General features: G+C 40.5%; 2 protein-coding genes across 3 annotated transcripts in view; one reads left to right on the forward strand and one right to left on the reverse strand.

The window, feature by feature from the left end:
* LOC120917126 (complement C3-like) overlaps positions 1 to 10,424 on the forward strand; it is a 284,580-nt gene extending 274,156 nt beyond the window's left edge. For both annotated transcript variants that reach the window (XM_040328185.1, XM_040328194.1), the window contains one exon: positions 9,950 to 10,424. In XM_040328185.1, coding sequence (XP_040184119.1) covers positions 9,950 to 10,058 — 109 coding nt within the window. In that variant the 3' untranslated portion in view covers positions 10,059 to 10,424. The remainder of the gene's footprint in view (positions 1 to 9,949) is intronic.
* Positions 10,425 to 14,600: 4,176 nt separating this feature from the next.
* LOC120917134 (alcohol dehydrogenase class-3) overlaps positions 14,601 to 15,954 on the reverse strand; it is a 28,591-nt gene continuing 27,237 nt past the window's right edge. The window contains exon 9 of the mRNA XM_040328208.1: positions 14,601 to 14,797. Within this exon, the coding sequence (XP_040184142.1) occupies positions 14,773 to 14,797 (25 nt within the window). The 3' untranslated portion in view covers positions 14,601 to 14,772. The remainder of the gene's footprint in view (positions 14,798 to 15,954) is intronic.

A 15,954-nucleotide genomic window follows, 5' to 3' on the forward strand; every position in this document is an offset into this window, starting at 1 on the left:
AGGTAAGTGAAAGATTTTTTTATTTGCAAGCAGTGGAGGAAATACTATATATTGTTTAACTTGAAAAATCCCAAATAGCTTAGAACTGGGTAAATGATATTCTCTTTGCAAATTGTGAAACGTTTCCATACTCTTTGGTGCAAGTATGAGGCTGCATAGGCAAACACTGCATTCTATGTTCTTCAACTCCAGCAGCTGCGTTTCCTTTAAGGCTAGTGTGCCTACCAGTACTTGGATGCCCTCAGCTCTTAAACTATTTACTCTGGCCGTGGGTGTTGCTAACAGGCCCACAAGAAAAACATACCATAAGGCAGTGGTAGGTAGCAGTTTAGGTATGGAGACAGCAGCATGGGTGGGTATCAGGATGCACAACAGACAAGAGTGAAATCCAGTACATTTTTTATAGTCTAATCGGCTTGTAGTCTAAGTCAATCGTTTTAAGTCTATGGGCCAATAAAGGTATCTCATTTGTCACCTTTCACATAGAACTGATGCCTAATCCTATGTTATTGTTTAAACAGTGTCTTTTGTGAAAATAGCATCCAATTCAAGTAATGCTGTGTTTAAGGGTCATAGGTGCAAGGTCATTTTGAAACGCTGTTGTTGCATTTTTTGCTTGTTGTAAACAGGTCCCCAGAATAGTAGGTTTATGTGTTTAACCACTTAAGGACTTTGGCTGTTTTTCAGATTTGGTGTTTACAAGATTAAAATAGATTTTTTTTTTTGCTAGAAAATTACTTAAAACCCCCAAAACATTATATATATTTTTTTCTAACACCCTAGAGCATGGGTGCTCAACCTGTGGCTCTCCAGCTGTTGCGGAACTACAATTCCCATGAGGCATTGCAAGCCGCTGACAGGTACAAGCATGTCTCCCAAAGGCTGAGGCATTATGGGAATTGTAGTTTTGCAACAGCTGGAGAGCCACAGGTTGAGCACCCATGCCCTAGAGAATGAAATGGCGGTCATTGCAATACTTTGTCACACCCTATTTGCGCAGCCGACTTACAAGCACACTTTTTTTGGGGAAAAAAAAAAAATCACTTATTTGAATTAAAAAAATAAGACACCAGTTAAGTTAGCCCATTTTTTTTTATACTGTGAAAGATACTGTTACGCCGAGTAAAATTATACCCAACATGTCATGCTTCAAAATTGCGCCCCGCTCGTGGAATGGTGTCAAACTTTTAACCTTAAAAATCTCCATAGGCGACTTTTAGTCTATTTGTTTTTATTTCAAAAGTTTTTTTAAAAAAACATACACAATTCACATTAAATTACATTTATGTTAAATTTATACGGAACAAATTCATCTTTATATACACTTGACATAACTTAAATGTACATAACAACATTGAAGACAACATTCTCGATTTGGGTCTATCTTACACCTTTTTATCCTTCTCCCTCTCCTTTCCCCCATCCTCCCTCTTCTCTCATGCCCTCCCTCCATCCTCCTCCAATAGAAATAGAGAGAAAAAGAGCAAAAAAAAAAAAAAAAAAAAGGGGGGGGGGGGGAAGAGGAATTAAGTACTACGTGTATCTTCATCCTCTTCTCCCTTTCGTGATACCTATCAAAATATCTTTATGTGTTTATTTTATATTTATCCTCAGTGATTAAGTCCATTTATTTTTATTTTTATTTTCCTTCCTTAAGGGGGGGAAATTTAATTTTACATTTCTCCTCTTCAAATCCACTCGTGTAAATAAAAAAAAAAAAAAAAAAAAAAAGGGGGGGGGGGGGTGGGGGGAGGAGGAATTAAATACTTCACGTATCTCTATCCTCTTCTCCCTTTCGTGATACCTATCAAATTTCTTTATGTGTTTAACTTTATATTTATTCCCAGTGATAAATCCTTTTATTTTCACTTCCTCTTCCTTTCCTCTTAAGGGGGGAGATTTAACTAACATTTCTCCCCTTCAAATCCACTCGTGCAAAAAAGAAAAAGAAAGAAAAAAAAAAAAAAAAAAAAAAAAAAAATTTAAAAAAAAAAAAAAAAAAGGGGGGGGAGGGGAAGGATGGAGGAGAAGAAAAAGGAGAAGAGAGAAAAAGAGAAAAAAAAAAATAAAAAAAAAAGAAAAAAATCATTGATATTAATATAGGAAAAACAACCCTTTATGGAGTGACCTCCCTCTCTCTCCAGAGGTACTAAACCCACAAGCATAACTACATCCTATCTTCCCTGCTCATAAGATCTTGATAGAGCTGGGATTGCTTAAAGTCCACCCAGCATCCCCAGATCCCTTCTTCTCTCTGGTTTATTTCCCAGTGCTGATCTTCCTCCATATTTCTAACTTTTTCCACTTCCTTTAACCATTCTTGTGTTGACGGGGCCTGTTTTTCCTTCCATTTTTTCGGAATCAATAATTTTGTTATGTTTAATAAAATAGGCACAATTGATGTTTTATATTTTTTCCTGGGTGTGGTTGTTACATGGAACAAACATTGCCACGGCTCCAAAATAATCTCTACTTTACTGATCTCTTTTATTATTTCTAATATTTGTTTCCAGTATTGTTGGATTTTAGGGCACTGCCACCAGATATGGGCATGGGTTCCCACCTCCCCACATTCCCTCCAACACAAGGGTGAGACCTGGGGGTTTATCTTATGTAATTTTGCTGGGACGTAGTACCACTTAACCAATAATTTAAAATTCATTTCTTTTATCCGAGTATTTATTGATGTTGAGTGTACATAATCTACCACTTTATTTCTCATATTTTCTGGTAATATTTGGTTTAATTCCCTTTCCCAACTTCTTGTTGGGCATATAGCTCCAACTTCCTGTTGTATTATCAGTAGCTTATAGATGGTTGAGATTCCGTAACCCCCTGTGTCCATTTGATCCACTAATTTTTCCCATACATTTAATTCACCAGTCCCCCTGAGTGGTCTAGGAAGAGAATCTAGAAAATGTTGTAATTGTTTATATCTCCAGACCTCCCAAGGGGAGGGCCCATATATTTCACGGAGTTCACTTAGTGAGCACAAGACATTCCCCTTCATTACATCCCTCAATCTTAAATAAGGTGCTGTAGTCCATTTTAGATATAATTTGTTGTCCTTCCCCGGGGGAAAGTAGTTGTTTCCTGTTAAGGGCATTAAGGGACTATTTTGTTGTAACTGTGAACCCTTGGCTAGTTTGTCCCAGGTGTTAAAAGCTACCGAGGTAATTGGTGCCACTAATTCCGTCATCCCTCTAAACTGCCTCGGGATCCAGAGAATCTGTCCCAACGTTACTTTAGAAATTTTTTCTTCCAAATCTACCCATTTTTTTATTTTTTTCCCATGGGAAGCGCATGCCCAATCTATCACTCGCCTCAAGATCGCCGCCTCGTAATATTTTTCAAAGTCGGGGAGAAAGACCCCCCCCTTTTCTTTAGTCTTTGTTAGTATCCGAAAAGCAATACGATTTTTTTTGTTATTCCATACAAATCTCTGTATTATTGATCGTAATGTTTTAAAGAAGGTCCCAGGAATATCTATTGGTAAACTCTGAAAAATATATAGGGCCCTTGGGAGAATCATCATTTTGACTACATTTATTCGTCCGAACCATGATAGTCTATGGGCTGGGTATCCTTTGAGTTCGCTATTAATATTATTCAGCAGGGATATATAATTATCTTGGTATAAATCTGTATTTGATTTTGATAGTAACACCCCTAGATACTTCAACCCCTTAGTCTTCCACTTAAATGGGTACACTCTCTGAAGGTCCCTACTGTGATTTGATGGTACCGAGATATTCAAGATTTCTGTCTTATCCAGGTTCACTCTTAAATTTGATACTAAACTGTATTTTCCCACTTCCTCCAAAGTTTTTGGGAGAGTTTGTATAGGGTTTCTTAGATATATTATAACATCATCTGCAAAAGCTGATATTTTGTATTCTTGACCCCCCACCTCTATCCCCTGAATCTCTTGATTAGTTCTTATCGAAGTCAAGAATGGTTCCAAGGACAACACAAAGAGCAGGGGAGACAATGGACAACCCTGTCGCGTCCCATTAAAAAGCCTAAAGCTTTCAGATAAGGTCCCATTAACTTGAATAGAATATAGGGCCCCTATCCATTTAATCATTTGTGGGCCTAAACCATATTTCTTTAATGTCTGTAGCATAAAGTCCCAGTCTAGTCTATCAAAGGCCTTCTCGGCATCTATTGATAGAAACAAGGCTGGTCTTCTGCTTTTTTTGGCTTCGTGTATTAGGAGAACAGTTTTTAAGATATTGTCTCGAGTCTCTCTACCCGGTACAAAGCCTGCTTGATCTTCCTCTATAAGTTCTGACATAAAGGGTTTTAGTCTTTCGGCCAATATCCTCGCATAAATTTTCATATCTTCGTTAATTAAAGATATTGGCCTAAAACTAGAACACATTGTGGGGTCTTTTCCATCTTTTGCTAGGAGGGATATATAGGCACCAAGGGCTTCTCCCCGTATTTTCTGTCCTTCCCCTATTGAATTCATATACCGGTGAAAATGTGGGCATAGGATATCAATAAATTTCCTATAATATAAAGATGTGTAACCATCAGGGCCGGGACTTTTTCCCAATCTGCTGTTTTTTATGGCCAGCTCTATTTCTTCTCTTGTGATATTTTTATCTAATCCTTTTGAGTCATCTTCTGTTATCTCTGGTAACTTAATTCCCCTTAAGTATTTATTTATTTTATCTTTTCTATCTTGAATATCCCCTGGCTCCTGTACGTCATTTACTTTATATAATTGTTGGTAATATTCCATAAAAATCTTACTAATATCTCTGGTGGAGTGTTTAATTTCTCCCAATTTATTTTTAATCTTAGCTATGTAATTTGGTTTTCTCTTGGGTTTAATCTGTCCTGCCAGCATTTTCCCCGGTTTATTGCCCCATTTATATTGTTTTTTAGCCATTTTATTAAAAATACGTTTAGTCTCTACTTCTAACATATCTCTCAGGGCTTCCCTTTTTTCCAGCAGCTTATTCAGTACATCTTTATCATTTATTTTTTTATGTTTCTGTTCTAGGTCCTGAATATCCTGTAATAGTTGTTGTTTTTGTGCTGTCCAGATTTTTTTCCTCTTTGCTCCCTCTGCAATCAGTCTCCCCCTCATATATACCTTATGTGCTTCCCATAGAACGGATGGAGCAATATTCTCTATATTGTTCTCTATAAAAAAGAAATTCATTTCCCTTCCCAGATCTTCTGCTATACTTTGATTATCCAGAAGTGTTTCGTCCAGCCTCCAAGATCCTTGCCTTTCCGGTACATCTTCCAGCTCTAGGCTGACTATGACCGGTGCGTGATCAGAGAGGGTGATCGATTTCACTTCTGCCTTTTTCAATCCCTCTAATAACAAATGGTCTAAAAAGATGTAATCTAGTCTTGAATAGGAAGAATGCACCTGGGAGAAGTATGTAAAGTCCTTCCCCTTTGGGTACAGGACTCTCCAGGCATCTACCAGGTGCTGCTGATATAGTTTTTGTTTAACTGACCTTAGATGTTTGCCCTCTGATCGGAGCGAAATGGGTTGAGTATCTAAGCATGGATCAGGCGACTTTTAAAAAAAACTTTATAGGTTGCATCTTTTGAGTTACAGAGGAGGCCTAGGGCTAGAATTATTGCTCTCGCTCTAACGATCGGTGATATCTAACTCGTGTGGTTTGAACACCGTTTACGTATGTGTTCACTTCTGCGCGCAAGCTCGACGGGGCGCTTTAAAATTTTTTAGTTTTCTTATTTTTACACAAAAAAATAAATAAGTCACTTTTATTCCTATTACAAGGAATGTAAACATCCCTTGTAATAGAAAAAAAAAGCATGACAGGTCCTCTTAAATATGAGATCTGGGATCAAAAAGACCTCAGATCTCATATTTAGACTTAAATACAAAAAAAAAAGTTGTCATTTGAAAAAATGACAACTAGAAAATATTGCTTTAAGAAGCATGGGCGGAAGTGACAATTTGACGTCACTTCCGCTATGCTATGGGGACGGATGGGGGCCATCTTGCCCTCACTCATATGCCAGCCGAGGAGAGGAAAGGACCCGATCACCTCCGGTAAGCGGTGGGGGGAGCCCCCCGCCAACTGATCTTGTGGCGAATCTGCCGCAGAGACCACCATTATCGTTTACAGGACGGCTCAAAGAAAAGATGGATATCTCGGTTGTGGCAGCAGCTGCTGCCATTACGGAGATATCCATCTTTAAAGTACCGACGTATATGTACATGAGCGGGTCCTTAAGTGGTTAAAGCATAATTGGGGAAATCTCTGGGGTGGAGTTGTGTCAAATGTAGCCTGAAAGGGAGTCCCTAATAACAAAACAAAATACTACATCAGTTAAGAGGGAGTTATTCAACATCTGTTGGGTATACATGTGATAGTAAGAAGAGATGTTAGTGTGAGAATATTGGCACTATGTTCATTCTATGTAATGTGTCAGATTTCCAAATGAAAGATTAAGGCAATTGTGACGGTATTGGTATGATATCCCCGTCAAAGATTCCCTTCTTCCATAAGAACGTCACCCAATATTCCACTAGGAGGAATATTCCTGAGATCGCCCATTAAGCCACACATTAGTCCAGGCTTACTGCTAGAACAAGACAGAGTTTAATGTTATATCACACAGCTTATATGTCATTTCCAAAACTGTTACAATGACAAATCTCCGCCCCCCTCTTACACAGTGGGGGGTCTTCAATACAGCTCCTTTGAAATAAAGATATTTCTTTGAACTAATCAGTATCTAGCCGGTTCGGCACCGCATATAGAGAGATAATTACCACAATGAAGCAATCAGCATAATTAACATGAGCCACTTATCTAATCACAGTAACCAGTAAACACAGGGCTAGAACAATTAACATTTGAAACAGGACTAGCTGCAGAAGGGTAAATACCATTAACAGCCTTAAACAAGCAGGGAGGATTAAACTGAAGCATATAGGTAAAAAGTCCTTCACAATGGCCCCCCTTTCTCCCTGCTCCGGCAAACCCGGTTGGACCTTTCCTGGTCCAGTAGGGTTGACGGGTTCAGAGCTTTTAGTCCGAGGTTAACTCCGTTTGGCGTGACTAACCTCCCTTGGCAACTGCTTCAGACTCAGGTATGCCACCGGGTCGTCAGATCACACGCCGTTCAGTCCCCAAGTCTTTGTGCGATCTGCAGAGTCACCAGAAGTCAGTGTGAAGACGGCGAATGGGTCTGTGCGCTGCCATCTAGGTGTCCCGCTATGGGAGGGGGCAGGTTATGGCTCTGAAGTGACAGTCACAGGAGATTCATAAAAAGAAAAAAAGTTATATTTGTTGAAATGCTGTAGCACCGGTGTTCAGAGTTCGGGGGGGGTGGGGGAGGAATCAGGGACCCATAGGGTCAGCCACCCTCTGCTCCCTCCGCAGCCGCCAGTTCTCCTCTTTGAGCTTCTCCATCTCCAGTTCATGGAGCCTGGGGGGGGTAAGCCTGCTGTGACCTCAGGTGGTTGTTCTCCTCCTCCATGCGGCTTATGCACTCCTCCAGCTCTATGTACTCACGGATCAGCTCCTGCTTGCTCATGTTCTGCAGGCTCTCCACGTGGTCCTTCATCATCAGGAACTGGGTGGTGGTGTAAGGGGCCACCGGTGGGCCCTTGGCGAACATCTCGGCCCGCATCTGGGACACCCGCTGCGACTCCCTCTCCAGTCGCTTCTTCTCCTCCCAGGTCAGCTTCCAGGACCTCTTCTTCTTGGGGGGTAGCCGGCGGTGCCTCTTTCTGCCCAGCTCCCTCCGGCTCATGGCTGTCGCCCATGACCAGCTGACAATGGTGTTCCCTGTTGTCCGTAATACCAGATTGTACCGTGAGGACTTCGTAAATGGTGTCCAATGGTTCTTCCGGACCCAGCTCCTGGAGATCCCAAGCCGAGTCTACACAATGGGCTGCTGCTGGTGGGTGGTACCCCGGTTGAGACCAATTTGACCTGGTGTTGTCGTTCATGGGGCAATTCTGCTTGAAGTGACCCAGCTGTTTGCACCGGAAGCAGCGTTGTTCGTTGTCCTCCTGGCGTGGATAGCGAGGGCTAGATGTCACCGGTCTGTTAGGAGGTTGGTATCTAGCGGCTGGTGGGTGTGAGGGCACCGTTGGTCGTGGAGGTTGTACCCGTGATGTGACCTGGTTTGTCTTGCGAGTATCCGCATATTCATCCGCCAACTTTGCGGCCTCTGGTAGAGTCATGGGCCTGCGATCTCTCACCCAATCTTTGACGTCCGTCTGGATGTGATTGTAAAATTGCTCCAGGAGCATTAGTTGCAAAATGTCCTCTGCGGTGGTGGCCTGGCTGCTGTTAACCCAGTTAGAGGCCGACAGGGACAACTGGCATGCCCATTCCGCGTAAGAGTCTTTCGTGGTTTTGCGTGAGTCCCTGAACTTCTGTCGGTGGGACTCTGGGGTTACTGCATAACGAGCCAGGAGCGCTTCTTTAACCCTGGCGTAGCTATGGATATCCTGATCTGGCACAGTCCGGAAAGCATCAGAAGCTTTGCCTGACAGTTTGCCTGACAATATTGCAACCCACTCTCCTCTAGCTATTCGGTGCAGGTTACATTGTCGCTCAAAGTCTGCCAGGTAGTTATCAATTTCACAGTCCTTTTCATCAAAAGCTTTAAAAGCGCTAAACGGAATCTTCCATGTGTCTGCTGTGCTGTACTCACTGTTCGGAGAATGTGCGGCTGCTTGTTTGACTGCTGCCAGTTTTAACTGCAGCTCTGCGTCTCTTATTTCTTTAGCCTCCTGTAGCTTCATCACTTTCAGCACCACATCCGGCGTTGGGTTCGGGCCGAACCACGCTAGCTTCTCTCTCATTAGCTTGTTGGTTGGTGACTCCTCCTGAATCACTGGTGTCTCCATCTCGTACTGCTGGCGTTGCTGCAATCCCGTTCTCCTGGTCTATCTCCATTAATTCTGCTATGATGACCCGCTTGGTTTTGTTGCTAGCAATCCTTCCACGAACTTCCAGTAGTTCTTCCAGTGTCTGCTTGGAATCCCGGGTGTAAAGGAGAGTAGACGGGAAAATCCCGCTGCTGCCAACCAATTTGTGACGGTATTGGTACGATATCCCCGTCAAAGATTCCCTTCTTCCATAAGAACGTCACCCAATATTCCACTAGGAGGAATATTCCTGAGATCGCCCATTAAGCCACACATTAGTCCAGGCTTACTGCTAGAACAAGACAGAGTTTAATGTTATATCACACAGCTTATATGTCATTTCCAAAACTGTTACAATGACAAATCTCCGCCCCCCTCTTACACAGTGGGGGGTCTTCAATACAGCTCCTTTGAAATAAAGATATTTCTTTGAACTAATCAGTATCTAGCCGGTTCGGCACCGCATATAGAGAAATAATTACCACAATGAAGCAATCAGCATAATTAACATGAGCCACTTATCTAATCACAGTAACCAGTAAACACAGGGCTAGAACAATTAACATTTGAAACAGGACTAGCTGCAGAAGGGTAAATACCATTAACAGCCTTAAACAAGCAGGGAGGATTAAACTGAAGCATATAGGTAAAAAGTCCTTCACAGCAATATTGATACAAGACAGTAATATAATAGTAATATTTCAGTAGCATTTTAAAAAGGGAATCAGCAATGGCACCCTACGTAATTAGTAAATAACAAACCCTATTACCGGTATATAAATTAGTCATTATTTTAACAAGTGCCAAGAAGCTCTGGAGATGAAAATGGTTGAGAACCACTATCCAAAAATAAATGGTAGTGTTGGTCATGTTAACAGGTATATTATTATTGGACAGATATTTCACTTTTCCACAGCCGATATTTGTGCATATACTTCTTTTCTATTTACAACACTCTAGTCCAATTTAATTTTTATTCATTTAAAATGTTAAATGTGCTTATGCATTCAGTATCCCTTAAATGGTAACTAAAGCTGGATATATTTGTTTTACTTACAGGACAAGCTTTGTGCTTAGCAGTAAAACCTTCATCTTTGATTGGTCAGAAGGTGATGAAGCCTTGACAGATTTTGCAAGCAATATGAAAGACGAAGGATGCAGTACTTAGACCCAACATTTAAACAGTGTCGCAGAGCAGATAACACAATTATGGGCTTGGTAAAAAAAACTCCTGAATTCCCCTAGGGTAAAACATCTGCCTGTAAATAAAAGCATATCCAATTGTTGGTCAGCAAGTCACACGCATCTAAACTTGATGTCCCACCGCTGCGCTAATATATAAACTAACCTTACCTAGAGCTGCCAGTTAAAGTGAAATTAATGTGCAACGTATTTTAAATAGTGGCGCTGTGTTCTCAAACCGTGAAAACAATTTAAAAACGACTTCAAATGGCACCATGTGATAGTAAAACAGAAAAAAAAACTCCTATATCTAAAAGTTATACATTTACAACACACATTGAAGAAAAAAAAAATGATGAAGAGTCCAATTAAAGTCCATAAAAAGTGATGCGTTTCAAGTGATTAACTCAGTGACCAATCTTCTGATACAAGAATGAACTTTCTTCCACCACACTGCTTGTGACTGCGATTCCGCTCCCTTTAAGAAACGCACTCACCAGATAGATCTGCCTTGTACTCTCATCTATCTTTTCCCAAAAAATTGCGTTTGAAAGACTGCTGCACAAATACTGTGCGACATAAAATATTGCAACAACCGCAATATTTTTTTTATGTATCTATACACACACACACACACACACACACACACACACACACACACACACACACACACACACACACACTGGATTTTTACTTACTAAGCAACACACGTCAAAAAAGATTTAGTCTTTAAAATGGTTAAACTGAGATTTTCTACACACTGGAGTTCATTCCTTTGATAAGTAGAAACAGAGGGGTTGATTTACTAAAACTGGAGAGTATAAAATCTGGTGCAGCTGTGCATGGTAGCCAATCAGCTTCCAGGTTTGAGGCTGGGTTCACACTACTTTCATCCTACTTTGCTCTGCTACATTGGTCCTACATCTATCCTACATTGGTCCTACATCCATCCTACTTTCATGAACAGGATACTACTTTGGTCCGACTTCAATGATATTCAATGGGCCTGAAGTAGGATCAATGTAGGACCAAAAGTAGTACAGGGAGCATTTTCAAAGTCGGACGCTACAAGACGCTCTCATTAGGGAAACATTGAACACAGAGCAAAGTAGGATGAAAGTAGTGTGAACCCAGCCTTATTGGAAAAGCTTAATTGAACAAGCTGAAGTTAGAAGCCGATTGACTACCATGCACAGTTGCACCAGATTTTGCACTCTCCAGTTTTAGTAAATCAACTCCACTGTATCTCTTTGCTTCTTTTATCAGCGATGTTCTCAGACTTTGTAGGCTGCCCTAACGGGGAGACTCCAGGCGACTTTAGCAATGCAGTACACCACAAAAGCACAGTCGAGGGTTATTGTTTGGTGCAGTGCTCTGCAATTCTGTGAAATTGGCCTTAATTTGAAGGGTGAACTTGTGACAAATATGGTGGAACAGGGGAAGAGACATGTACACCTTTACAGGAAAAGCTGAAATTTGTATAGCACATCAACTGCCTGTACCGTTGGATCTCCTAGACATTTAGGTTTTTAACTTTTTTATTACAATATTAGACCAATGTAGGCACAGCCATTGCCAACTGATTATATATATATATATTATATATAAAAAAGACAAAAAAAGAAGGAGGATGCAATGCATGCATCCTTACCCAATTAGTCACTAACCTGGAATAGCTATGAAGTTCAGGTATTCAACACTTCACTAGTTGCTTGCTTGTTCTGGGTCATTGACACACTAGTTACAAAGCATGGGCCTATAAAAACAACCCTGTCACTAGAACCAAAAAATTTAACTTGTCAGCCATAATGTGCAGGCATCCTAAAATGGTGTGAACCTGCAGTAGCCTCAAAATCTGCTGCATCTTGTCTGCCCCTTCTGGGCAGTTAAGCTTGCTTACTGCCTTCATATATTTTTCTTGGCTAATCACTATGATGGATTGCTTCATTGGTCAATAGGAATGTGCAGGAGGCAGGGAGAGATTGGCAAGCTTCCCCACCGTCAAGAAGTGCCGGGCAAAATGTAAGCATAAAAAAAAAAAAAAAAAAAAAAACGGACGACATGGAAGCAGGTATGCGCAGGCTAAATATCTGTACTGCAGGACTTTTTGTTCAGGTATAGCAAAAATGTGTTTGATAAGCAACTATAAAATACCACCTACAGTATTTGTATTCTAATATCCAGCACCTAAATTGCTATGTTTAAATACACAATACCATTATAGACAGTTACATCTGTGCAAGAAATGCTGAAATCCAATGTAGTGTGATGCCTCTGATGTACTAAAATCCAAGGCAGCGTTACCAGCCCTGTCCAGGTTACTGTCAACCAACTACAGAACACCTCCTCTTCCCATCTCCATAACATTTTTTTTGTAGTTTAAAACGGGAACAAGCAATCTAGGGTGAAATCAATGCTTCCACATCAATACAGTGCAGTTAATGTTGTTACCATAGAACAGGAAGTGTTATGCCAAGGGCATACATATGTTTTTCCACAGTACACCATTACAATATGTTGATATTTTTGTTGAATAAATCATTCAAAAAGGCAAAAGGTTTCTTGCGTTCTTATTCCACGTCAACAATTTTCATGGAAGGGACTTTATTTCCCTAGCCCACCTATAATCTTCACTGGAGCAAATAGAACTTTAGAGAGGCAAGGCCAATTTTTTTTATTTCCGAGTCAACAGAAGGCACACATCTCATGATTTCTGGTAAAATTATTTTTTTAATTTTTTTTTCCTAACTGCATTGGAGCTTTGAGAGTATTTTTACCCATGTTTTGGGTATTGTTACCCATGTTTTTTCTTAACCCATTTAACCAATGTAACTTTTATTGGCCCAAATGTTTGCTCTTAGAATGATGGAAATCTAATAAAAAAACACAATAATAAAATATGCATGTTATGGTTTGACTTATCCCAACACATATTGCAGCTTCCCAGTTTTCAATATGAGGGCACAACCAATAAAACTAGGTCATTTGTGTGTAATTCCATTAGGAGAATTTTGGATCTCAGGTACCCAAAAAGTATACATCTGTACTAAATGACAAAAAGTACATGATAAATTCTGGTATATAACCCCATGACCAAAATTACTTAATTTGAAGGTTTTTATTGTGTTGTGTGTCCAGACTGCTTCTATCCCCATACAAGTGCATGGGGATGCAATTCCTGGACAGAAGACTTTGACCTGTAGCTGACCTCTAAAAAGATAAGCTCACCTTGGGAAACATGTTACATGGTCCTGCATCTGAAGCTCCCCCCCATCCATGTGACAGTGGACCAGGGCTCTTCTCCCAGCACCCACTGTCACTACTGGAAACAGAGCGTCAGTTTCCTGTGAATGAATGCAGACACGTCCTGCCATCCATTGCTGCTGATGGCTTGTACATGAGCTGTGGAGGGTGCTGGCAAGTTCCCTCGTAGTCCATTGATTCTTCTTGCTCTCAGGCAACTGTCTGCCCATACGAGGTTCAGGCAGACAGCTATGCTGAGAGTCTGCAACAGCTGGACATTGCACCCACAATCTGCAGACGCGCAGGAATATACATACTCTCAATAAAAATTAAAAAAAGGGGGGGGGGGGGTAAACCCATCCTTTAAAGTGGGATTTGCATTGCCATGAGCTTGTATGAAAAACTTGTTTAAAATGCAAACAAAAGCTACCAAATATGAAAACATTGTTTACAAATAGTAAAGTTCGTTTGAAATGCCCCAATTTAACCGTTTTGCTTAGAAAATACTTGTATAGAGCTCAAAAGATCAGATTATACACACGTTTGAATGATTTAGGAGTGACTCAACTTATTCCCACCCAAATAGGGCACATTCAATCACAGAGCAAGAAGTTACTATGCTCTTTAGAATGCCCATACTGCTTGGGGAAAAAAAAAAATATATATATATATATATATATATATATATATATATATATATATATATATATATATATATATAATAAAAAAAAAAAAAAAAAAAAAAAATGTATGTCATGGATGCATTTTGTATTAATGATGCCAAACCATTACATTTTTCCCTTCAAGATCTGCTAGAGGCAATTATTGCCACTTAGAAATGTGTCAGTCAGAAAACCGATATTTAAAAAGGCCCCTTCACGCTTTGGCATATCCCTAATTGCTGCAGGCAAATTCTACAACCATTGTGGTTTGTTGGCAGCCCAGTCATAATAAATTGGCTACCTTAATACAATGCATGATAAATCACAGTGAAACCAAGCATGAATGGGCCCTAAAGAGTAACGTTTAGCAGAGAGATGTAGGGCTTTATGCGACAGACCCTTAAAATGCACATCTAGAATGCAAAGAGATATCACAATGGGGTAAAGAGATATAAAACGGTCTCATAAAATTCTCTTATCTGCATGTTAGAAAGGGGTCAATGAAATGTCCCCTATGGCGTTTGAACATTCATATTTACTTTTATGTAAGCTTGTCAATGGCTTGTTATGCATGTTAGCATTTAGGTTGTAATACACACACACACACACAAAAAATATACAAATGCAGAGTATGAAGATGTTTAATAAAAATCTAAACAGCCTTACAAAATTAGTTCTCAGAAGAGAAAAAAAATGGATTTGCTGTGAAGGACATAACATTTGTTCAGAATAGTAAGATGCTTTTAGCCAACGTCTGGATCCACTGGTTTAGAATGATCTCTTCCAAAGCATGCTCTAATAGTTCAAAACGCTACGAATGCTGAAGAGAAGAAAAATAAAAATTAAATTAACATTTCAGCTTTTATCCATATTGCTTAAAAGAATGCAAACAGTCAAAAGCCAAAAAATTCAAGTTGGACTTACCTGTAACTTGCTTTCCAGGAGTCTCAGGACAGCACCTGAGACAGCAGGAAACACTACTTCCACGAACTTAGAGACATCTTCCTACATAAAAATCGCCAGTTGTAGTTCAGTACCTCTGGCACAGGCTGGAACACAATCATAATATGGTTAGTCGCAGCATAATATAAGGACGGATTGTTGCTGTCCTGAAAGATTTCTGGAAAACACGTTACCGGTAAGTCCAACTTGAATTTTCCTTAAATGTCTTTCAGAACAGCACCCGAGAGGATAAAGACTTGCCAACTAGGGAGGGACCACAGCCTGCAGGACTTTTCTGCCAAATGCCTGATCACCTGCTGACAGAAGATCCCAGTCTGTAATGGACAAACCTTAGGTAACTTGACCACCCTTTGATCTGGGGTGGCACCAGCTTTTTCTGCCCATGTAGTGGCCAGATCTCTAGTAGTGTGCTTGAATTCCCAGCGGGGGAGACCATCCCATCTGAGTGTAAGTTACCAAAATAGTCGATTTAAGCCATATAGCAATTGACCCCTTTGATGCTTGGTGGGCCTTTTTTTTGCCAGAAAGAAAAAAAAAAAAATAGTCTGAAGACCTAAAGTCCCTTGTTGCTGCCAAGTAAAGCAATAGAATTCTTCTCGCATCCAAATCATGAAATTGCAGTAGGAATTTTTAAAGCCTTCCACCCACTGACAATGAAGAGTCATTGCGTTTTGTTGGTTGACGCAGGAAGATGGAAAAGGACATTCTCTTTGCTTTTGCCCTTCTGCGTTGGCCAATTTCTTCTTTTCTCTTGGGGTTTGCCACTTTGAGGTTGAAAAAGCAGTTTAACCGGTTGCTTTTTCTTCTTGGCAGGAAATGACTTTTGTCGGCTGTCCCATCTAGAACTGAATCTAAATCTGGGCTGAATAATAAATCTGCCATTAACATACCACCACAAAGTTTGCTTTTGGCTGCTGCATCGCCCGGCCAGGTCTTCAACCACAGAGCCCTCCTGGCCGAGTTAGTTAGGGCTGCAGATCTTGCCGTCATCCTTAGACTCTGCCGATGCATCTG

The sequence above is a fragment of the Rana temporaria genome, chromosome 1 (genome assembly GCF_905171775.1).
Source record: "Rana temporaria chromosome 1, aRanTem1.1, whole genome shotgun sequence".
NCBI lineage: Eukaryota > Metazoa > Chordata > Amphibia > Anura > Ranidae > Rana > Rana temporaria.